The sequence below is a fragment of the Aplysia californica genome, unplaced genomic scaffold (assembly GCF_000002075.1).
Source record: "Aplysia californica isolate F4 #8 unplaced genomic scaffold, AplCal3.0 scaffold01031, whole genome shotgun sequence".
Classification (NCBI taxonomy): Eukaryota; Metazoa; Mollusca; class Gastropoda; order Aplysiida; family Aplysiidae; genus Aplysia; species Aplysia californica.
The window spans coordinates 48,625-72,677 of record NW_004798301.1 but is presented as its reverse complement, the minus strand read 5'-3'; the positions used below and the strand labels follow the sequence as shown (position 1 = coordinate 72,677).

Below are 24,053 nucleotides of genomic sequence, written 5' to 3'. Positions count from 1 at the left end.
GGGGGGGGTATTTGTAATACCTTTAGTCTTCAACACTTATGTGATCTAATTTTGCTGCAAGTGCTGTAAAACTCTTACCAAAAAAAGAAGTATGACATGTTCTGTCTTTGTGTGCTACCAGGTTCCGGCATCATGTTTCCGACCCGTCCACCCTTCCACGCTGCCCGCTGTTAGTGGGTCTGGCCTCCTGCCACTCCTTGACCATCATAGACGGAGAGCTCAGCGGCGACCCCCTCGATCTCATCATGTTCAACGCCATCAAATGGGTCAGTCAGTCAGTCGTTTTTTTCTTTTTGTTCTTTCCCTCTGTTGTTTTGGTCTATCTATCTTTCTTATGGCGCTCATATGACCTTATTCAGTTGCGAGCGCCATAAATTACAAAAAAAAAAATCTTTTTTATGTAGTTGGGAGTGCTGTAAAACTCTTACTAAACTTAACTATCTATCTTTGTTCCCCCTCTGCTCTAAGTAGCCTTTATTGCATGAACATGCTGCTTCTCTTTCCTCAAACAAATAAATGATTGTGGGAGGTTGGCAAGTGTTCTGGTGCCGGTTTTTTTCCTTCTTTCCTATCGAACATCCATCGTCCTCTTCTCGCCTCCTTCTTTTTTGTGAAAGTTACTCTCTATAAGCACCACTGATCTTCTGCACTTATATGACCTGATTGTGTTGAAAGTGCCCTAAAACTCTTACTGCAACAAAAAATTAATTTTCTGCATTTATATGACCTTATTGTGTTGCAAGTGCCGTAAAACTCTTACTACAACAACAAAAAAAAACAAAACAAAAAAAATTTGAAAGTTTAAAACAGCATGATTTTATTCTTTTTTTTCCTACGTAGCACCTGGAGGAGCCCGGCACTGACACCCACAAGTACGACACCATCATGCCGACTGTCGTCAAGCCTTACAGCTCCGATACATTCCTGGGGGAGGAGGTCAGTGCTTGCTTGCTTGCTTGCTTGCTTTGAAAGATGGGAGGATGCCTTTGTGTGTGTGTGTGTGTGTGTGTGTATGTCTGTGTGTTAGAATGTTTATTTGTCCGTTTGTTTTTAATGTATGTGTGGTTTTTTCTTTTCTTGGGGGGGGGGGGGGCCGAGAGAGAGAGAGAGAGAGAGACAGAGACAGAGACAGAGACAGAGACAGAGACAGAGAAAGAGAGAGACAGAGAGAGAGAGAGAGACAGACAAACAGACAGACAGAGAGAGAGATGGGGGAGAGAGAATGTGTGTGCTCTATTCCACTCCCTCCCCCAGCTTGCCTGTGGGTGGTTGGAGGGTGCCACTAGTAGGTCTAGCTTCATTAGCTTCCCTCTGTTGCTTCAGTTTCTGTCTTTCTATCTTGCTCCTTGCATGTACTAAAATGGCTGTTAGTGAGTAGACGATGTGCTTCTCTTTTCTCTCTAACTCCTAACATGCCTTACTCACACATCATGTAAGTGGTTGAAGGGTGCCACTTGGTAGATTTTACTTCTTTTCTCTCTCTCTCTCTGTTGCTTCTGTTTGTCTGTCTTTCTTGCTATGTCCCAGATCTAGATGGCCTTATTGTGTAGATTTGCTTTTCTTTACACAAATAAACAGACTCAGTGGGAGATTGGCGGGTGCTCTTGTGTGGTTTGCTTTTTTTTTATCAAACATCTATCGTACTTATCTCCCCTTCTTTTTTTAAATGTTTGTCACTCTCTTCTAACACCTCTAATCTTCTGGCGCTTATATGACCTTATGCAGTCGCGAGCGCCGTAAAAACCTCTACTAAAAAAACTAACGAACTCACTCTTGGTTATTTGTAAGCTGTCCACATCTGTGTACATATGTGTCTGGTGAGAGGTGTGTTGGTGACCTACCAACACGTGTCAGGGTGCATGTCACTCATTCGTGTTGTCCTCCTGTCCTCTGTTGTAAGCTTCTATAGGTGCTGGAGAAAAATGAGACAAAATGAATTAAAAGAAAGATATAAAGTGGGTTGTTAGCGGGTGCTCTGGTGTAGTTTGCTCATTCTTTCCTATCAAACATCTATCATCCTTATCTCTCCTCCTTCTTTTTTATGTTCGTTACTCTCTTGTAACACCTCTTTTCTTCGCCACTTTTATGACCTTATTATGTTGCAAGTGCAGTAAAACTTTTACTAAAACTAAAAGATATTAAATAAATCTTTAGAAATCATTTATAATTTTTTAGAAAGCATCCCAGACCCAGAAATGTTCCTAATTGGCTAGTTTTAATTTTTGTTCTTTATTCTTGGTTTTAAGAAAGGAGGAGGAGGAGGGAGGGAAGGAGCTGCCATCAGAAAGTGTTTTGGTATACTTAAAAGCACACTTCCTTTTTACTATTGTTGTTGGTGTTTTCTTCATGCAGCTTTGAAACCCCAAGATGTGGGTGACAGGCTGGCTCAGCTGGTTCTATGGCCTTGTTTGCTCCTTTTGTCTTGTCAAACATCTATCATCCTTATCTCTCCTTTTTTATGTTTGTTATTCTGTTGTAATGCCTGTAACCTTTAGCACTCACATGACCTAATTGTGTTGCAAGTGCCATCCTATTTCTTTCTTTCCTTCCGTTGCTGCTTTCTGTCTGTCTTACTGAAACAAAAAACACCTAGATATTTATCATTAAGCACAATGTATTGCTTCTGATCCTTCAGTTTTTGCACTCTATGTGTTAATCATAAGCTTGTGAGTGGTTGGTAGATGCAATTAGTTGGTCTTACTTCTTTCTTTCCCTCTGCAGTCGCTTTCTGTCTGTCATACTAGATGGCCGTTTGTATTCGGAGTATACTGATGTACTATTCTTTATCCGACAAAATCCAGTCTTGACCTCGGACTTTGTGCCTCCTTTTTGCATGAACTGCTATCATGTGGTATGTGATCTATATAGGAAACGTAAGTACCGAGCAAGAAATACAGAACCAAAAGACGAGTGACTGATACCTGTGGTGTGCCTTTTAATGTGTTCAACTCAGCCCACATAAGTACAAGAAGTGATGCCATCATGTGAGCTGGTGGTCGATGGGTGCTCTGGTGTGATTTGCTCCTTTTTCTTATCAAATATCTGTTGTCCTTATCGTCCCTATCACTCCTCCTTTTTTTGTGTTTGTTACTCCCTTGTAACACAAGACAGATTTATGACCATGTTGTTTTGCAAGTGCTGTAAAACGTTTACAAAGACTAATAACTCAGACCATCATGTGATATTTATTTTATTGAGTCTCTCTGTCTTTCTGTCCCTGGGATGCTTTTTGTTTCCTACTCAGCCCAGTATGGTCCTGACAAGCAGGTTTACCTTCTATACTGTGTCTCATAGGGTGTCAAAAACATTCACAATCTATTATCATAAAAAGTGTGTATAATCCCCAAAATACAATTTTATTTCAACTACTTCTACATACTTCTTTGATTTTTGGGATATGGTAATATTGGTGAAACTGTTTTAATTATTACCGTGAAAATGATCTTCTTTTGAAGAAGAAACTGTACCTTATGCGAGTACCAGAGTCCATTTTTTTTTTTTGGCTTCTTTGATTTTTTTAAAGAAAAAGAAGTATGATTTTGTTTCAAATGTTGGGAAAGAAGAGATTTTCAAGTCCATTTGACTTTGGTCTTCAGGAGGAGTTTGAAGCCCTTCAGCGTGAGGTAAGGTCAAGGTCGGATGTTGATGATATCTGGTATTGTTGTTATTGTAGTTATTTCTGTCCTCGCTGTCCTTCCAGTGTTTTTTCCAGTTGCCAACTTAGGAAGCAATTGTAGTTGTTGCTTTTTGCATTTCTAGTTGTCTGCTGTGTTTTGGGGTTTTTTTTTACTCCAGGCTTATTGTCCCACCTCCCTATTTAGATCTCCGAATTCAATTAATTTTGTAATTTTTATGTACATTGCACATTTGCACAGTATATCCTAATGTACAAGACTTATTAGTGTTTAGATAGGGGGGGGGGGGGGAGGGGATTCAAATCCTTTTATTTCTGCACATGCTTTGCTTCTTGTCTGATGCTGGTACAAATAGATGATAATTTGCTTCACAGGTCTGTGCAGACTGTATTGTACTAAGTCCACAGTTGGGCTTAAAAAAATTAATATTTTGGGATTCAAATTTACTCTTCATGATGATAAAAGTTGGTTCATAAGTGTTTAATTTGGATAAATTTGTTGTTTACTGCCAATGCAAAAAGTGAAGTTTGCCTTCTTTAAGAAATTTGAAATGGTCAATGGAAACTCTTTCATGGTACAGCTTCATCCTTGATAAGTTGAGGTTTCCAGCCAGAATACTGTGTGCGTTTGTTGCATGGAGGTCCCCCGATACTTGTAAGCATAGTAATAGTAGTTTTGATATATCGTGAGTAGTAGGCAATATGTTTGTGTGTTTGGGAGGGCACTTCCAATTAGTCCTACTTAACTTCTTTGCTTTCCTTTTGTTGCTTCTCTCCATCTGTTGTGCTCTTCCCCAGCCCCAAATAAGCATTATTACATGGATGTGCCCCTCTGTTTTTTAGATAATGTGTACATAGAATTAGAACCTCAGGTATGGGTGTTTGAAGGACACTCCCTCTGTTGTTGCAGTCGGTTTTACTTTTTTCCAGCACTAAATGGTCATTATTGTGTTAATGTGCTTCTCTTTAGTCAAATAAGTCAATCAAAACCTCGGGTGAATTCGCATCATAGCTTAGGAATGCCATCCATCTGAAAAGTACAAAACCTTTTAAAAAGTACCTATTACATTACCTTTTTTTAGTTACACATTTTTTTATCATGATTGTTGGGAGCTGAACATGCATACTTTGGCCTTCGAGATTTCTTGATTTTTTTGTTGTTGTTCAAAAGTCTTAATTCATATTTTAGAGGGTGCACTTGTAAAGTGTTCTTGATATTTCTGATGGGGTTTAAAAAAATCAGCTTTCCTGGGGTAGCCCTTGTGGCTCTAAGGGTTATGTACTCTCTTGTATATAAAAAGAAGATGTCTTAGCGCAGATGAGTTTGTTGTCGTAGTGTCCCATAATATTTCACCCGAGCCTAATGTATCGGGTCTGTATATGTCTGTTGTTGCACACCTCACAACGCACACACAGGCTTCGTCAAACTCATTACTTTTTTTTTTTGGTAAGAGCGCAGTAAAATACTTACCAAAAAAAAAAACCAACAACAAAAACTCATGACTGTTCTTATGTTTTCACAGCGGGTATTGAATGTTTGAACATGTGCATCAATTCCTTGTATGTTGATACTCATGTTTGTATTTTTGTACACCCTTGCAAACTTGTTCCACTGTGTACTCATACTGTTGCTTTGTTTGAACACATGTGTTGTAGTTATGTTCATGTGTATCGAATTTTTGTAGCACTAGTTTTCTGTTTCCACTTGAGTCAATTCACTCTGCAAACACTAACTTTCAGCTGTTCATATGTTTGTACTCATCTGTTGTAGTTTTGGACACCTGTGTTGATTGCTTATGCACTCATCATCATCATCCTGTGCCTTGCCGACTGTCGTGGGCGATCATGGACCTCCACTTCACTCTCTCTTGCGTTGCAGCAATAGTGTCTGCTGTTCTTGCTGCACCTAGCCATGTTGTCATCTTGACAAGTATCTTTTTCCCTCTTTCTGCCTCTGCCTCTCTTTCCATCAAACTTCCTGTGCATACAATATTCTCCAATGCTTCTTTCCGCATTGTGTGTCTGAAGAAATTTGGCTTTCACTTTCTTATATTCGTCATAAGCTGTCTTCTGCTTATGCACTAGAGTGGTATATTTGCATATCAACTCTCTCCACTCAGTCGTAGTGGTGGGTTGTTGACGGGTGCTCTGGTGTGGTTTGCTCCTTTTCTCTAATCAAATATCTGTCGTCCTTATCTCTCCTCCTTCTTTTTTTGTGTATGTTACTCTCTTGTAACACGTCTATTCTTCGCCACTTATGTAACCTTATTGTGTTGCAAGTGTTTTAAAACTCCTACTGAAGCTAAACTCAGTGGTAGGCGAATACTTTTTGTTGTTGTTGATAGGATACCCAGCCATTTCAAAACTTGTAGGAATATGATGACAATCTTTATTCATCTCGCAGGGAGATTTTTTAAATCATTGAGATGTGAAGGTTGTCTGTGTTTTGAAACCAGATGAATTTTGACCTGCTTGTTGTACTTTGCAACTTCAGCAAAATCCTACTTTTTTCCTTTCTTTACAGCTTTGGGAAAATCTCACTTTTTTCATGACTTTACCCACTTTTGTGGAAAACTTTTATTGTGTGGGTGGTTGATGGGTTCTTTCCCATCAAACGTCTGTCTCCCTCATCTCTCCTCCCTTCTTTTTGGTGTTTGTTACTCTGTTGTAACACCTTTAATTTTTGGCACTTATATGACCTAATTGTGTTGCAAATGCTGTGAAATTCTTACAAAAATTAAATTCCCACTGTTTCTCTCAACTTTACAACTTTGAGAAAATCCCATTGCTTTTTCCTGCTCCTTCCCATCCCCCCGTAATGGGCTTATGGCTTTGGCGGGTTTTTCTGTTCTGTCTGATGTATGATCTGTGGCCTGTTCACAGATGGTAGGTATGACTGCTGGGTTTTTTCTTTCCTCCATACAAAGCTGTTATATTTGAAGATAATAGGTCTCTTACTGAGAAAGTTGGCCCATTTGTAGATTAGGAATAAAAAATTTCACATTTATTCAAAATTTACTAACCCTTTTCACTTACGCGAGTTCCATAATTTGTATTCTGGAGTGTCTGTGCTTAAGAAATGTTAAGGACGATGGAGCCTTCTGTCTGTCTGTTGAAAACATTATATGGAAAGTGGGTTTAATGAATGTTATTTCTCAGTTTTTGAAAAACTTTTGAATGAACGGGTATGCTGTTTTACTGCGAAGTGAGTAATGCAGGTTTAGATTAAATTCTTAGTTTTTGCATTAGGTACCATGTACATGTTATGCCTGTTTTGTGGCTGATGAAACAGACTGTGTCCTGTGGGTGGTTGGTGGGTACTCTGGTGTGGTTTGCTTCTTCTTTTCTATCGAACATCTATTATTCTCATTCTTTCTTGTGTTTGTTACTCTCTTGTAACACCTCTAATCTTTAACACCAATATGAGCTAATTAAGTTGCAAGTGCTGTAAAATTCTTAATAGTAGAGAAAAAACCCACCCGTATGTTATTCCTGCAAACAGTGTCTACCTTCTTTATGGTCCAAATTATGCTTGATTAGAACGTAAAACATCGACAAATACGATTGCAGACCGTTTCGAACCTGTTCCTCAGGCTGGTGTCAGTATAGCAGGAAACTCAGCCTGGATGGTAACACTGCTCTCAAATTTGTTATCACTTTAAAAAAAAAAAAACAACTCTTTAATCTGCCTGTTTATTTCTTCTTTTCTGTTGTTGGGAACACATCTGGCCAGTGCAAAGTAAAATCAAACTGTGCTTTGAACCTACGCGAAAATACCACTCTCATGTGACCTTATGCAGTTGTGAGCGCCATAAAACTCATACCAAATTGAAACTGAAAAGTGGTCCGCCCGCTGTTCACAGTATATGCAAAATACATTAGGATTTGTTCCCACATAGGCTGTTAATCTCGCTTATGAATGTCACTCTATAATATATGAATGTCTCTATATATGAATGTCTCTATATTTCTTCTTCCGAGATGCATCTTATACAGCCTGGGTTTAGCAATGAAAGGCTGGCCCCAGGCACTTTGTATCCTAGACTCATCAGTGCATTATGTTGAGGGGTGAAACTTTGACTACATCCACGTTTCTATGCCTTCGTGAAAATTTCACTTCTCCCTTTGCTTGGCTTGAAGAATGCTCTCTGTGTTGGCAGAGAGGTTGAGAATAATAATCATGTCAGTGGTTAATTAATTATTTTCCGTTCTTCGATGTCTTGTATTTTTTTTTTCTACCTATGTTAATGCTGTCACTGTTGTTGTGAGCGCTATAAAACTTTACCAAACCAAACTAAATTAATTAAAATAGACATAAAATCATTAATAATTGCCTGTTTTTAACCAAATAAAGTAAAGAATTTTTAAAAATTAATCATTCTTTCAACGTCTGTTGATATTTGCACTATATTTTTTAATTATGCTTCCGAGCCCCTTGTAGATATTTCCATGAAATTCAATGGAGAGAATGGAATAGAGCTAAGCCTTGTAGTTTATGTTTCCTCATAAGTCGTATCCCCCCCCCCTCCCATCTTATCTCCAAAATCTTCAGTTCTATATGTGTGTTCTTTCTTTTTATTCCCTTCATTCCTTCAGCTCTTCATATAGCCTGCTATGCTATTTTTTCATAGAATCCAGTGTGCTACTCTTACTGCATTCGCTGTTGTTCAGCATGGATGGAATTCTTGGCTTGTCTGTTGTTCGCTTAATTAGTGTTGTTGCAAAATTTGAAACACTCCAGTTTGTGTGCATCTCATGACAATGGCTTGCTATATGTGACGTGTGTGTTGCTCATTTGTTTCTCTTGACTGCGTCACCGGCTGGAAAAAAATACGTCTGTTAATGCTAGTCTGTTCATGATGCTAACGCTTGTTTGGATTCTCGTTAGTTTCGATTTACTATTCGACTGGAGTGTTGGTAGATCCGCCTATTTGGAAATGTGTTGTACAGAAGAGATGTTGATAAAGAAACTGTTGATGCAGACTGAGTGGGTGGTTGGCAGGTGCTCTGGTGGTGTTTGCTCCTTCTTTCCCATCAAGTATCTGTCGTCCTTAAACTCTCCAGCCTTTTTTTGTGTGTATATTTGTTACTCTCTTGTAGCATCTCTAAATCTTCGGCACTTATATGACCTAATTGTGTTGCAAGTGCCATAAAACTGAACTTGTGTTTCGCACCCTCATGTCATATGACTTTATGCAGTTGTGAGTGCTGTAAAACTCTTATGAAACTAAACAAAAATCTCTTATTAAAACTAACAAATGAACAAACAAAACAAACAAGCCAGATGACTCGTGATTTCTTTGTTTCCGCAGCATCCGTTTGAGGTGGGCATCATCCGTCAGTTCACCTTCTCCTCCTCCTCCCAGCGCATGAGTGTAGTCACTCGGGTGATGGGCGAGGATCACATGGACATCTACTGTAAGGGGGCTCCGGAGAAGGTGGCCTCCCTGTGTCGACCAGAGACTGGTGAGGGGAGGAGTGTTGATTGGGAGGAGGGGGTGATTGGCGGGTGCTCTGGTGTAGTTTATTCCTTCTTTTCTTTCCAACATCTGTCGTCCATATCTCTCCTCCTTTTTTTGTGTTGGTTACTCTCTTGTAACACCTTTAATCTTCTGGCGCTCATATGACGTTATGCAGTTGCGAGTGCCGTAAAACCTCTACTAAAACAAATGTCTCTCCTCCCTTTTTTTGTGTTGGTTACTCTCTTGTAATATATCTAATTTTTGGCACTTATATGACTTTATTATGTTGCAAGTGCCGTAAAACACTTTCTGAAACAAAAAAACCATCGGGAGGAGGAAGAATGGGGGGGGGGGGGAGGAGATGTCTCGTCATTACATCACTGCCTTTCTCACCCTGCATTGGGGTATAGACCATGAACAAACACTTCCTACCTGTCCCTTTCCTGGGTTTGCCTCTTGCTTGATATCATTCTATGTCTTCCTTCTTTGATGGAGAAGATGTCAGGTCTGGAGTCTGTTTGGCTTTGTCCACTGTCTTTCTTTGATCCTGCTGGCACAGAAGCTCCTCTGTCTCCTAAGATGAAAAGATTAGACATGTTTGTTAGTGTTACTGTAACTTTTAGTTTTACAGGGTCGGTTTTAGAGCCAGGTAGTTGACCCTCCGCCAACTGTTACTTTTCGGGAGGCCGAGTCTACGCACTTTTAGTTGCCTATTACGACACACGGCACATTGGCAGGTGTTCTCTTTGCTTGCCTTTTGGACCTTATTTTAAAAAAAAATATCTTAATTGTATTGTAGGCGAATATATACGGCTCATTAAAGAAAAATAAACTAATAAATAACTACACAATTTTTTTCAGCTCAGACGCCTTTCTGAACTCATGTGAAAGTCATGTGTATGCCCGATAAGAGAGTAATCTTTGTTTTCAACTGGTTCAGAATTTAACTTTCCCCCAATGCCTCTTTCCTTCTGTCCAGTCCCTGAGGACTTCCACAGCGTTCTTCATAGCTACTCCGTCCAAGGGTTCCGAGTGATTGCTCTGGCGTACCGACCCATGGACCCCAAGGTCACCTGGCATCAGGTACAGAGGATCTCAAGGTGAGTTTACTAGTACACTGTTTTATCATCATCTTCATCATCATTCGCCTCTTTCACCTTAGTATTGGGTAAAGCTGCCTAAAGGACTCTTCACATGTCTCTATTTTAGGTGATCTTCTCCACCTCCAGGCAGCTATGTCCCACATGCCTGAGATCTGCCTCTTTATCTCTCTCCGAGGTGAATCTAGGCCTTCCACTCTTTTTCCTCCCATGGGGGTTCCATTTAAGGTTTTGTCTTGGCACATTGTGGGCTGGTTTCTCAAATGTGTGCCCTATCCATAGCCATCTTTTTTTTATCTTGCGGTCCATTGATTGTTGTTTGGTTCACTCCATAATACCACATTTCTGATGGTGTCTACAAGTGGATTTAAATAAAGTTGTCTTGCTTCAAGTATATAGCGTAAACAGAAATGACAATGACAATTAACGAGAAAATGGCCACCAAAGTTTGGTAACTTCAATAGCTTGGGGGTTTTTGAAAACAGAAAAATTACATATTTAGTGCCTTTAATTAATGTTTTTCAGTTAAATGCTCACAGAAATGTATTTTGATATGGACCTTAAAGGTGATGAGTCAAAAAACAAAAATTCGATAAAAAATGCCAAAGGAACGGGAAAATGTCAGTTATTTCGATTTCATTATTTTGACGAGTGCCTGATTTCACCACGATGCCTCACATATGTATTTTCCCCCCCTCAGGGAGAAAGTGGAGAAGGACCTGACGTTTCTGGGCCTGTTGGTCCTACAGAACCAGCTGAAGCCTGAGACAGCACCGGTCATCCGCACCCTCACCCAGGCACAGATTCGCTCTGTCATGGTTACAGGTCAGATCTCTGGGCTTTTTTTTTTGGTTTGTTTTTTTGTTTTACTGGACGCAAACATTTTCTGACTGGCTGGAAATTTGTCAGGTTTTTTTATTTTATACATACTTAGCTGACAAATAACGATGTCTGTGGTGTAGCCATTTGGCAATCTCTGTTGCTTGCAGGAGGCCTTAGCTCAATACCTGTGTGGGGAGAATGGTCTTTGAGTATTTTGAACTTTCTGCTAGGTCATTATATCTCTCTCAGTTTGGGTTAGTTGTGACCGGCAGGGTGAAAGCCTGCCTCCTAAGTGATCGAAAATGTGTCTTTGGGTGTGTGTAAAATACCTGCATAATGTAGAAATGGTCGCTTTTTAGTACAGGGGGGCTATCCCGAAAAATGCTGTTTTGCCCCTTGTTCAGTTTGTATAAAAGACAAGAAGAATTTTCTTTATAACCAAACAAATATACACAACAGTGAAACCAAATTTCTCTATGTGGGTAGGGCAATGCCCACTTTTGGTATAAGTCAAGATTTCTGGATACCACGGAAATCTGGGTTAGCCGGCTTGTCCTTAAAAGCAACCAAATATCTATACATTTTGAAGAGATTTTGGCTTGATTTGGAAAAATGCTATACCGAAAACATGTTTACCCAGCAATTAAACAGAGAATGTGACACTGGTGTCAGTGATGTAGCGAGTAGACACTTCATTATCTGATGTAGAAGACAAGAGTTCGATATCCATTGGCCGGGGGAGGGGGGGTGTTAATTGAGTATTTCAGTCCATTTACTGGGATGTTGTATCCCTGTCAGCCCAGGTTGTCCCTGGATGGCGGCTGAAGCCTACTCTTGTCGATTTTAAGACCACTAAGGGATCTTCAACATGCCCAACTTGCACACAAGACCTCTGAGATTTTTTACCCTTATCCAAGAAGGCTAGCGGTTTTTTTTTATCTTACTTACCTTAAGATCAGGGTGTGGCTAAAAGGCAGCAGTAAGAAGGGGCTAGGAATAAAAGAGAGAGGAGTCCAGAGAAGGCTGGCTGTGAGGGGAGAAAGTATAGATTGAAGCTGATGACAGAACGGGACTAGAGAGCAAGATAGAAGGTGGAAGGAGAAAGTTTTAGAGCAAAAAATTTTTCGCTGCTGTCAGGTTTCGAACCCAGGACCTTTTGAATGAGAGGCGTACACCTTACTTCTAAACAAAGAGAGCCCCCTATAAACCGATGACTGGGCTTACTTCCACAGGCGACATGCTGCAGACCGCCATCAGCGTAGCCCGCAACTGTGGGATGGTGCGTCGACAGGACCGCGTGATCATTGCCCACGGTCACCCGCCGGACAAGACCAACTCGGCCCGCCTCACGTGGGAGGAGGCGGAGAAACCGAATCTCAGCTGCTCCGAGGACGACACAGGAAGCAACGAGGTGGACACTGATGTGGAGGTGAGGGGAGGGAGGGACGGAGGGGAGTGAGTAAAGGGAGGGAGGGAGGGTGTTAGTGGAGGGAGGGAGGAAGGTACAGACCAGAGGGAGGGGGGGGGGTGGAGACAGAGGGAGGGAACCACAATCACTTGTCAGGAATGATCCGTAGACCTAACTTTACTTACCCTTTTTTTTTTTTGGGGCGGGGGGGGGGTTAATTTTTAAAATTTTGTTTTATTGATTTGTGTTTGAGGGAACAAATACATTATAACAGTTTTCTCCTATTAATGTGTAACAATGACCAATGCTTCCTCTAAGGAGAAATTTCTTAAGAAAGAAGGATGAAGATGAATTGTGGCTTTTTCTATGGCCTGTGGGAGCAATTCTGGCAGTGAAGAATTTGCCTCATTTTGAGGATTTGAAAGCTTCATTTCCACTTCTTAGAAGTGTGCAGCTTTTGGGCTTCTCCCTTAGTTTCATCATTTTAAATTCTTGAACATCAGTATTTCTCATTTCTAATTTTCCGCTTGGATTTTACCAGCTTAATACCTTTAGCTTTCCTTGAAATAGTAATACTTTAATTATTGTGCTGCTATTGCTACAAATGAGTTGTGGGTTTCGGGTTTCATAACGTAATATTTCATCGTTTCTCGTAGCTCTTTAACCCAAACAATCGTCTGTTTATAATCAACTATCTGTTTAACCCAAACCCCAAACCATTTTCTAGTCTTGATCATTTAGTCTTCGTTGGCCTGACTGTCATGTTTTAATGCGGGAAGCTTTGATTTTATCAGTTCACCATGGTGTAGGTTTTTAAGACAAGCTGGAATTAGAATTTTTTTGTATGCATCTGTGAGGGGATTTGATTGGGTCATGTGATGTGTAGCTATACTTCCGTCATTTTAAGTGCAATATTAATCCAGTATCACTCTTTTGTGTTTGCAATTTGTGTAGGTTTTTTTTCACTTTTGATCTGATATATGTGGCATCAATTGTCAAGTGATTAGGGTAGCTGGATTTGTAATCATGAGGTTGCGAGTTCAGGGATTTAAGCTTCAGGCCCGCCCGACGTTGTGTCCCTGGGAAAAGCACTTTACACAAATTTTTCCACGCTTCACCCAGGTGGGAATAAGTACCCAGCCATAGACAGTGCAAGATCTTGTCAGTTTGTTAGTGTTTTAGGGCATATAAAATGCTGCTTGCTCTGTATACTTCCCAGTAATTTGACATTGTTTCAGAATGCTGTCAGGTTGGCTAGGGTAATAATATAGATTGTAAAGCGCACAGGGCTTTCTATTGAGCAGGAATTTGGGCTATTCAAATGCTTTTTATAATTTATTATTATTCATATCATCAGTGTGATCACCATAGTGAAAATGAAAATGAGGTACGTCTGTGGTTGTGCTAATGCCCAGTGCATCTTGCCTATTTGGTACTTTTGATTAATTTGATCTATGTTTGATTTGGGAGGATTTGATCAAATTGTGCTAAAATGGAAGTTCTCGAGTCTTTCTGAAAGGAAATCCGAGCCGGCCTCTGACTGTACCAAATAACTCGGATGTATTCAATCCCTATATGGTACTTTTGATTAATTAGATATGTTTTATTTGGGAGGATTTGATCAAGTTATGCTAAAATGGAAGTTTTCTCCTCTTCATTAAAGAAAATCCTACCCAGCCCCTGACTGTGCCAAATAACTCGAATGTATCCACAATGGGCAATGTGCACAGAGTGTAACCCCCCATTCCCAGCTGTTTCCTTCCCTCCTCCCCATGTACTCTTCTCATCTCTTGAGTGTTTTGTTTCGAACATTCCCTTCTTTCTGAGCCGCGTTTGTGGGCGTCCTTCTTCCTTTGTCTAGAATGTTGATTGATGTGTAGTGAAAGTTTTGAACCCTCGTAGATACAGTTTAGGTTACTTGACTCTTTGTAGACAGCATCCAAGGTTGAGTCAGGGTGGGGGGGGGGGGGGGGGATGTCATCCCAAAAAATTTGTTTCTGAATGTTCAAGGGTAAGAGTAATAAAAATTTTAAAAAATAAAAAAGAACACATATTACATGTGTAAAAGAGTAGAATGTGAGATCATTTGTTGAATTTGGAGTGGCACACAGCGGTGTCTGTGAGCATGTGTAAGAATATGCGAATCAGTTCAGATTTTTTGATGGTTTTTTTTATTGGAAAGGGGGCAAATTTGTTGGTTTTTTTGTGTGTTTTTGCTCTGAAAGAATGATACTGTGCTGGTCTGTGCCTCACACACTTTTGTTTAAAGACTCCAAAACGACTGGTATTTGCTTATGACAATGTTGTTTTGTGTAATTTTATGTAAAGGCTTTTACTAGTACTTGTCAATTGTTAAATTCATAGAAGGATTAACCCAGTCCTCTCCAACTGAAGTTCAGGAGTTCACCTTTAGAAGCTATAGGCTGTCACAATAGGGCTTATTTGTATTGCGTTTAAACGGAGTCTGCAATATTACTTTGGGTTTCATTGGTGTGAAATGCTGCTTGTCACACTTGGTTGCTAAAGGAAGGATTTGGTTACATGTTTGTGGTTACGTTGCTTTCTTGCTTTTTTTCTTTTATGATAACTTTGTGGATAAGTTTTTGGCTCTGCAAGTATAAATAATGTGAGTTATTTGTCTGGAGGAAAAACATTTGCTCTCGGATGTGCCGTACACAGTCTTGTATTTGATCTGGGATGTGTGAATCCTTCACAGTCCATGTTGCTCCGACAGGGAGGGCAGTTAAAAAATTTATTGCTTTAAAAATGTACAGTTTTTAAAATAAACACCCTCCCCCCTTTCCCCCCTCCCTCCACCCACACCTCATCTTTTTTCCTCTTTCCCTCAATCCTCTTCTCCTCCCCCCAATTATTCTTAGCATTAACATTAAAAATTTTTTTTTTTAAATGAAGCTTTCCCCCTAAATCCAACTTCAAATTTCTTTCAAGATCTGCTGTATTTTACTAAAGCCCCCTGCCCCAACCCTCTTCAGATTTGTTTCAAAGGTGCAGTATCTTTTCTTTACTGTAGGCCCCTACCCCGTCAGATTTCTTTTAAAAATTGCTGTATTTGCTGAAGCCCCACCCCACCCCTTTTCCAATTTCTTTCAAAGTGTGCAGAATTTTTACTTTGCTGAAGCGCCCCCTTCCCTCCTTCTCCCTGCCCGTTTCCCCTATACTGCTTTTAAATGAAGCGCTCCCCCTTACATCACTTCAAAGTTCGTAGTTCTGGCTGCTTTTTTTTTTCTAAATGAGAAGGCCTGCCGTGAAATGACATTTGTTGTGTTGATTGAAACATTTAGCAAACAAAACAGCTTTATTCGGAACAGTGTATTAGAGACAATTGATTGATTGGACACTCTGTCAGGTCAGTTCTCTTTCCTGATGAACCATCCACCCCTCCACCGTCTTTTTTTTTCTTTTTCTCTCATTTCCTATTCTTTTCAAACACTTTTCCCTCCTATGTTTGTGATTTCTTGATTTTCCTCCCACTTCATCTCCTCCTTGTTTTTGGGTGCACTGATAGCTCAGTCTTTATAACACCTTTAAACAAGGGGGGGGAGGGGGGAAGGAGTTCTTAGTTTAAATGCATTGCTTCACCAAAGTAATTTCTTGGATGTGTGGTGTATCTATGATGTAGTTTTACCCGCTTTGCCGTTGCACGCAGATGATGTGAATATGATTCCCCTGTGGGTAGAAGTTTTTATCAAGTATCTCTGTCTTTCTGCTGGGATGTTGTATCCCTCTCAGCCGGGGCTATCCCTGACAGGCAGATCTGAAACAGCCAGCCTCCTAAATAATATTAATTGTGATGATTGGGGATGAAAATGTCTACGATTGCTATTACAATCTTTTCTTGACCTTGGTGCCTGTAAGAGGTCCTTAGGCTTCTCTCCCTTTTCTGTTCGTTAAGTATGCTGATTCAGGCCAGAGAGAAAACAATGACAGAGCCAAGGACCCAAGGGCACCTAGATGAACATACCTATTGTATGACCTACGTCTAAATTGGGGTTTTGAAAAAAGGAGAATTGCACTCAGAAGACTAGTAGCCCACCTTGTCCTCCTCACCCTCTACTCACTTTTGCATCTACTCTCTCTCGACGGGTGGTAGGAGGGCGCCACTGGTAGGTCTCACTTCTTTTCTATATCCCTCTGTCGTTTCTGTCTGCCTGTCTCAACTTTTTCCCCAGGACTAAATGACCATTATTGTGTCAGTGTGCTTCCTCTTTACTCAAACAAACAAACACATCTCTGTTGTTTCTGTCTGCCTGTCTTACTTTTTCCCAGCAACTAAATGGCCATTATTGTGCCTGTGTGCTTCTCATAAATGAAACAAACAAACAAACAAGCAAACAAGTCTCTCTCTCTCCCCCTGGATCACACAGAACGCACCGCTGCTCAGCGAGACTCAGCGCTCACTCGTCACTGAAGTCACAGAATCACGTACCTCAAAGGGCCAGGTGGGTATACAAAAGACATGGCTGTTGTATCTGCAAAAACCATTCACACGTGTCAATACATCAACATTGAGATTGTTTAAGTTACAATTAAGTACTATTCTACAGCTTTCCCCTGACAATTTGCTTTTTATTTGAAGGTTTTATCCTATCATAGTTACCGAGATATGACAGTTTTTATCACACAAGGTGGGAAAATTCTGAACAGGGAAAAGCGGCTTTAATTACTTTAAAGTTTGCCTACTGCTTTTGACGGAAGTCAGTTCAACAAAAGAGACAAAAATAAATTTATGCGAGCACAATAACCACAACAACATACCGTTAGACAAAATATGTGTGTCCCTGACTTACCAGCTGGTGTTGATGTTGATTATAATATCCCCACTGTGCTGATGCTACATCGTCTAGAAGTAGTGAAGTGGTATCTCAGCACGCTTTCCTTTGGGACTTGCCTTTTAGAAAGTGAGTGGGGGTGTGGTCAAAGGTCAGGGTTCAGAGGCTTTACTTTCATAAAATTACCCTTTGTTTTCATATCATGACGGACTATTGCGTCTAAACAATTACAGCAGTGATTGGTTTAGATCAAGCATACATTTTTAGCGAGAATTGTGGTAATTGTGGATGAATATTGGTGCCTAAAGCGAGCACTTGATTTTTCTTTACAAACATTAGTCAGTCCTTGTAGTATACCAACTATTCCGTCATGCGTGTCACGTGGTTAGGCTAATGCGTGCCAGAAAATGCCGGTAGCAGTGAGTGCAAGGAAAGGACTGGTGTTCAGGAATGTGTTGCTTTGTCATCTTTTGTCTACTCTGACGAGTTGCATGTAGACCTCCATTTAGAAAGCACTACTTTGCTACATTTATTATAGCTTTATAAACAAAGTGACATTTTCGTCTCACTGTCTACATTCAACTTGCTCTTACATCTTGAGACATGCCTTTGACTTTCGCCTTCCATCGACTTTCGTCTTCTGTTCTTTGGTTCTGAAGTTGATTTTTGTTTAAGGGATAGGTGGAAGACACCAGTTGTAGATCCTGCTTCTGTTCTTTCCTTCTATTGTTTGTTTCTTTCCATGTTGTACTATTTCAGGGTAGTAAATGACCGTTAATTTGTGGATGCGCTGCTCTTTACTCAAACTCTCCTTTCTTAACAAAAACAACAAACTGACCATACCTCATTTATCTTTCCTTGTAACATATATTGGTTTTGGCTGTCCTCTCTGTTCCCTCACTGGTGTGGGTTTCTTATTTTAAAAATTGTTTTGCCCTGTGTCTAACCACTCACTGGTTTGGCCTTTTTTTATTTTAAAATTGTTATGCTTCCTTATCAAAATTGTGGGTTTTTGGTATTGATTGCTTGGTTAAACCAACTCAGATGATGAAAGAGACTTATAGTTTCCATTCTTCAGAGCTTGGAGGAGTGACGACTTTTTTCAGCTCTCAGTTTCATTTTGCAGGTGGTTTGAGGGTTCCCATTATAGTCACCATGATATACATGGTTGACAAATGTAAAAAAAAAAGAGATTTGAGGGCTCCATTAATAATAGCAATTACTTAATTTTTCTACTTCCTTCCCCCCTCCCCCCCCCCCCCCTGTTTTTTTTCTGTCTTGAATTTTCCTAGCTTGAACTGATGTTTGCAGATGGTTGTGTGTGGGGGGTGGGGGGTACTTTTGGTTGGTGCTACTTCTCTTCGCCCCCTCCTATTGTTACTATTGATTTTTTCCTTTTTTTCCCCAAGCGCTAAATGACATGTGTTGTTGATGTGTGCTTTTCTCTAAACTGACAAATGATCACAAACTGTTTGTTTTTTAATCATATAGCCCCAAGAGGAAAGAGGGGTTGGGGGGTGGGGGGGGGGACAACCTATTATTTCAATGAGATTGTGCACTCTGATTCCTCATAAAAAAACACTCCGTCTTATGTTATAAGATGACTGGGTCGATAACAACAACATGTCATAAGATGGAGCTTTTGTTTTCAAGAGTTGTGGCGACGGCAAAGCTCTTAACCCTTACATGGTGGCTTCGATTGCCTAGGGGTTAGGCTACAGGACTTAAAATCGTGAGATTGCGGGTTCGAGCTTCAGCTCGGTCGGACGTTGTGTCCTTGGGAAAGGCACCTTGCACGAATTTCCCACTTGGCTCAGTCCTTTTGGAGGCGGGCGTTAAACTAGGACGTCCTGCCTCTTACTCTTAAATAACCTGATAGTGTTGATAGGGGCGTTAAACTTATACCATTTCACCATTTTAACCCTTACACCGCGGATGCCAGTATGTTTTATGGGAGCACTTCAGGATGTTTTTGAAAAATTCAAGTATTGAAGCTGAATAGAAGCTGAAAAGTTTATGTTCGTTTTAGAAAATGTTCTACCATATTTTGAGTTTGTGTCTCTGCATCTCATATGGTCAACCCATCTCCTCTTGTAGCTGTACCTTTCTCTCCACATGTCCCAAGTTGTCTGCTGGCGGGTGCTCTGGTTTGGTTTGCTCCTTCTTTCCTATCAAACACCTATCATCCTTATCCATCCTTCTGCTTTTTTATGTTTGTTACTCTCTTGTAACGCTTCTAATCTTCTGGCGCTCATATGACCTTATGCAGTTGCGAGCGCCGTAAAACCTCTACTAAAACAAGCTTACTATAACAAAAAAAACCCCCCCACAAAACTGGCAAGAATTGTTTGTTGAAGATGGATGTGCTGTGTAAATTAATGAGCATGATAAATGAATAAATGCTTTAAAAAAAATTTTCTTTGCCTTCAAGTCTTATTTTCACTTTTGCTGTTTCTACTCCCTGCACAACAAACTGTTTGCCACCGCCCTCTGCCCCGACCATGCCACAGAGATACACCAGTGTCAGCATGGAGGAACACCTGTCCCGCAAACATCTGGCCATCAACGGAAAGTCGTTTGCCGTCATCTCAAAGTATTTCCCAGAGCTGTTGCCTAAGGTAAATAAAGTCTTTCTTTAATTCCTTATCTCGGGCAAGCTGCTCCCAGCCGCTTGCGGTCGGAACGGCTGTGTTGGTGAGCCACTGGCAGCAGCTTGGGCACCTGCATTTACGACGACTTCAATGTCAGATTGCTTTTGAGCAATTTCCGAAAACTGGTCTCTTTTACTGGGAGTTCATTCATTAGATGAAGAACTATCAAAATAGGTTCATTTGTTTTGATTTGATTACCATTCTAGTGCCGTGTATGTCACTTTAAGATTTTGTACCGAAAGAAGGCCTCGGCATAATGGGTTTACCCCCCCCCCCCCCCCCCTCGAAAATAAAGAGTAATGTTCCGAAGGTCCAGTCCCTTTCATACTTGTTTAGGTCAATCAGAAGTGCTAACTTTTTAAAAAATAGATAAAAAATTTGGGATTTTAAAATTAATGTACTCTTGCTTATACATTTTTTAATATTTTGGCTGCGTATTCTATTCAACTTGTTCTCCATTTTGTGTTGTTTGTGACAGATCTGTGTGGAGGGCACCGTGTTTGCCAGGATGTCCCCGGATCAAAAGTGTCAGCTGATTGAACATCTACAGAAATTGGAGTAAGTCACCAGTGCTTCTCAGTGAATTTCCAGAACATTTCAATAAGATCATGACCATTACTGTGTCGATGTGCTTCTCTTTACTCCAACTCCCAACTCCCAACTGTTTTGTAGTGGGTGTGTGGCTGGTGGTTAAGTGAGTTGGGTATGGTTGGGTTGTGGATGGGTGAAAGAGGGGTGAAAATGAAGTTATTGCCAGAGATCTTGCCAGCGGAGGTGTGTTCTAAGCAAGCCAGAGTGCAGTTTTGAATAGATGAATAGTATCTAATTGTCAAAAAAAAACACCTGTAGGGCAGGGTATATAGGTGGGAGGGGGGGGAGGATTATTTTATTTGCTACTTTTAGACAAGAGAAGACACCCCCAGATTTGTCTGATGATCGTATAATTCTGGAAAATGCTAAACGCCTCTTAGTTTCTTGTATGGAAGTTGCAGTGGAAATTGTCTGAGATGGCCACATCCTACTGTAAAGAAAAGCAGTTGTCTTAGACATGTGGTCCTCCCTAATACTGTCGTTATAATAATATTTATTTTTAAAATGCAACGTGGGAAGTGGTCATGTTGTAGTGCCACTGACTGTAGTGTCTTTAGGCCATTCACAAAGGGGGGACATTTCTCGTTCAAGCATAGTAGAATTGTAAATGGGCTGATTCATGTCACGCTCATAACTGTGCCTGATCTACAACAGGGAACTGCTGCTTTTTCTTTCCTGATCCTTACTATTGTCATTTTCCTCTACTTCTTTTGTTTGTTTGTCACTCTCTTGTGACCTGCTATTTTGGGGTGCCTTGATAGTCGAAGCAGACCTTGTGCTGTTGAAGCTAGAGAGGTGAGCAGTCTAAATCTGATTCCCTGTAAAGACTTCTCTGTTGACACCCACCCCTTGGCGTTCATATGACCGTATGCAGTTGCGAGCGCCGTAAAACCCTCTACTAGAAAAATAATAAATCATTCAGAGTGTATTTTTGATTGTAATGATACTGTCCAAGGGGACCAAGCACCTGTCTTAGTCTAAGATTCCCACTTTTCTCCTTTACAAAGAGTGGTAGTCTTGGGTACATTTTTCTGTAACACAAACAGAAGAGGCAACCCAAATATAAACTTTTATAAGCATCGCTGACTTTCTCAAGATTTTTCTTTTCTCTTCTGTTGGTGCTCAATAATGCTTTCTATTCCCACAGTTACATGGTTGGCATGTGTGGAGACGGGGCTAATGACTGCGAGGTGAGTTATTGACAAATTGTTGTGAGACTATGACACATTATGGTGATGTTGTGGTGGGTCTATGAAACATTGTTATCGACCTATGAACTGTTTTTGTGGCAAATTTTTGACACGATATGGTGAGGCTATGACACATTGTGATGATGTTGTGGTGGGTCTATGAAACCATTGTGGTGAGGTTGTGGCACGTCGTGGTAAGTCAGTGCTTACTCCCTCTGGGTGATTAGAGGGTACTACTTCCTTCGGGTGTTTCTCTGGGTCTCTCTGTCTGTCTGTCTGTCTTACCCTCTTTCCTTGTACTAAATGACTGTTATTGTGTCGATCTAAAAAAAACCATATAAAAGTTTGTATATTGGAGATAGCTAATTTTTGTCACAAAGCCTTTTTTTTTTTCTCGTGTTGTTTTTTTAGGTTGATATGTCAAATAAAAAATAGTGGGTGGTTTACGGGTGCTCTGGTGTGGTATGCTCCTTCTTTCCTATCAAACATCTATCACTCTTATCTCTCCTTCTTTTTTTATGTTTGTTTCTCTCTTGTAACCCTAGGCGCTACTGGTAGATCCTAATTTTTTATTTTTCCACTGTTGTTTATGTCTGTCTGTCTTACTTTTTCCCAGCACTAAGCTACCATTATTGTGTCAATGTGCTTCTCTTTACTCAAACAAACAGACATCAGACATCTTTTGTAACACCTCCAATCTTCAGCACTGTAAATATTACCTAATTGTGTTGCAAGTGCTGTAAAACACTTACTAAAACACAAACACAAAGTGACAAAACACTTCTTCTTCCCAGGCTCTGAAGGCTGCCCACGCTGGCATCTCCCTGTCGGAGGCCGAGGCTTCTGTGGCGGCACCGTTCACCTCCAGCGTCAACAACATTGAGTGTGTGGTCACTGCCATGAGGTCAGTGTAACGTACTGCTGTAATACTTTTGTACTTGTGACGACTGCATATGGCCTCACATGATAAAAGATTAATATGTGAAAAGAAGAGGAAAACTCACAACCGCTCTATTGCCTGCCTGCCGGTGAACTGATTTTATTGTTGTTTATTTTACACTGAAATCTCGTGTGAATTCAAAACGAGACAAAATGTGACATATCAAGAAGGGTAAATAATTGTGGTATTAAAGAATCGTTATTTCAACATTCGCAAAATAGTTCATTCCCGTTTTTACATTTCATAACATCAGTCATACATTACAGTACTGAACAGTGTGTCTGAAGGGGTTTGGAGGTGGGCTACTTGTACAATGCCCACACTATCTTGACCCCTCACATTCATAGAGTGTTGTTTAGGTTTTGTGAAAAGTTGGCAGCTATGGAATTGTCTCTCAATAGTGCTAGCGTTTTGGTTAATCTAAGGGCTGTCAAAGGGTTATAAACATAACAAAGTAAAATAGGTCGATTTGCCAGTGCATGAGCAATTTAAGTCTGTTTTTAATTCAGTTGAGCTTTTGAATGCTTAAAGTGTGACAAGTTTTTCCCTGTCAGAATTGGTCTCATCAGCGACAGCAGAACCCTCAAGTCATCTTAACCTTTAATTCTTCTTATTCTTCTTTTTTAACTTGAGAAATATTCTTTTCTGTGGATGTATTGTCATTGTCAGACCTTGGCGAACAAACTATTATTATTATTATTTATATTGATTTTCTTTTCTTTTTCTTTATTGTGTCTGTTTTCTTTGAAAGCTTTTTGACTCATTTTGTAAGTGTTATTCCGTTCAACAGGGAGGGCCGAGCGGCTTTGGTGACATCCTTTGGCTGTTTCAAGTACATGGCTCTGTACAGCTTCATACAGTTTGTCACTGTGCTCATTCTCTACACGGTGAGTCATAGAAATTTCATAATACTACTACTAATAATAATAGCATTTGTGTAGTGCGAATTCCAGCTCAACAACAACCTCTAATAACAGCTCGTCCGTCAATGTGTAACGATGACAAATACATCCCCAGAGGAGAAAACTTTTGACTTGTGCAAAGGTCTGTTTAAAGTGAAGAAGAGCAGCATAAACATCAGACTCACTCTCTCGCCTTAGTGCAATGTATCTGATGGCAAGGTCAACGCTTTTTACGATCTATATTATTACTCCAGCAGACCTGATAGCATTCTGAAACAATCTCAATCAACTTCCTGAATAACAGTGTTATTATAAGGTAAAAAAAAAGGCAAGGAAGATAAGTGATTATTTGTATTGGTGACTTGTCTTGTACAGGTGGTTATTAGAGCCTTGACTGTACTCAATAACATAGACTACCCAAGGCAGGAATCAAAGTCACATCTTGCTTCAGCGTAGGTGAAGAGCCTGAGGAATATTCTACTGATGTTGGAATCCCCTTCCCTTCAACTCTCCCCCTCCCAATCTACCTCTATGCCCCACCGCTTCTCTGCTCTATACTCCCC

At 40.4% G+C, this 24,053-nt stretch overlaps 1 protein-coding gene across 1 annotated transcript in view; it reads left to right on the top strand.

The window, feature by feature from the left end:
- The window catches only part of LOC101853592 (probable cation-transporting ATPase 13A3), a gene marked incomplete at its 5' end in the record, with an annotated part of 72,309 nt that overhangs the window by 40,984 nt on the left and 7,272 nt on the right, over window positions 1-24,053 (top strand). The window contains 13 exon segments of the mRNA XM_013089737.2: window positions 122-266; window positions 841-936; window positions 3,597-3,623; window positions 8,947-9,100; window positions 10,076-10,196; window positions 10,897-11,021; window positions 12,251-12,447; window positions 16,812-16,886; window positions 19,727-19,834; window positions 20,346-20,425; window positions 21,606-21,648; window positions 22,443-22,552; window positions 23,379-23,475. Coding sequence (XP_012945191.1) covers window positions 122-266; window positions 841-936; window positions 3,597-3,623; window positions 8,947-9,100; window positions 10,076-10,196; window positions 10,897-11,021; window positions 12,251-12,447; window positions 16,812-16,886; window positions 19,727-19,834; window positions 20,346-20,425; window positions 21,606-21,648; window positions 22,443-22,552; window positions 23,379-23,475 — 1,378 coding nt within the window.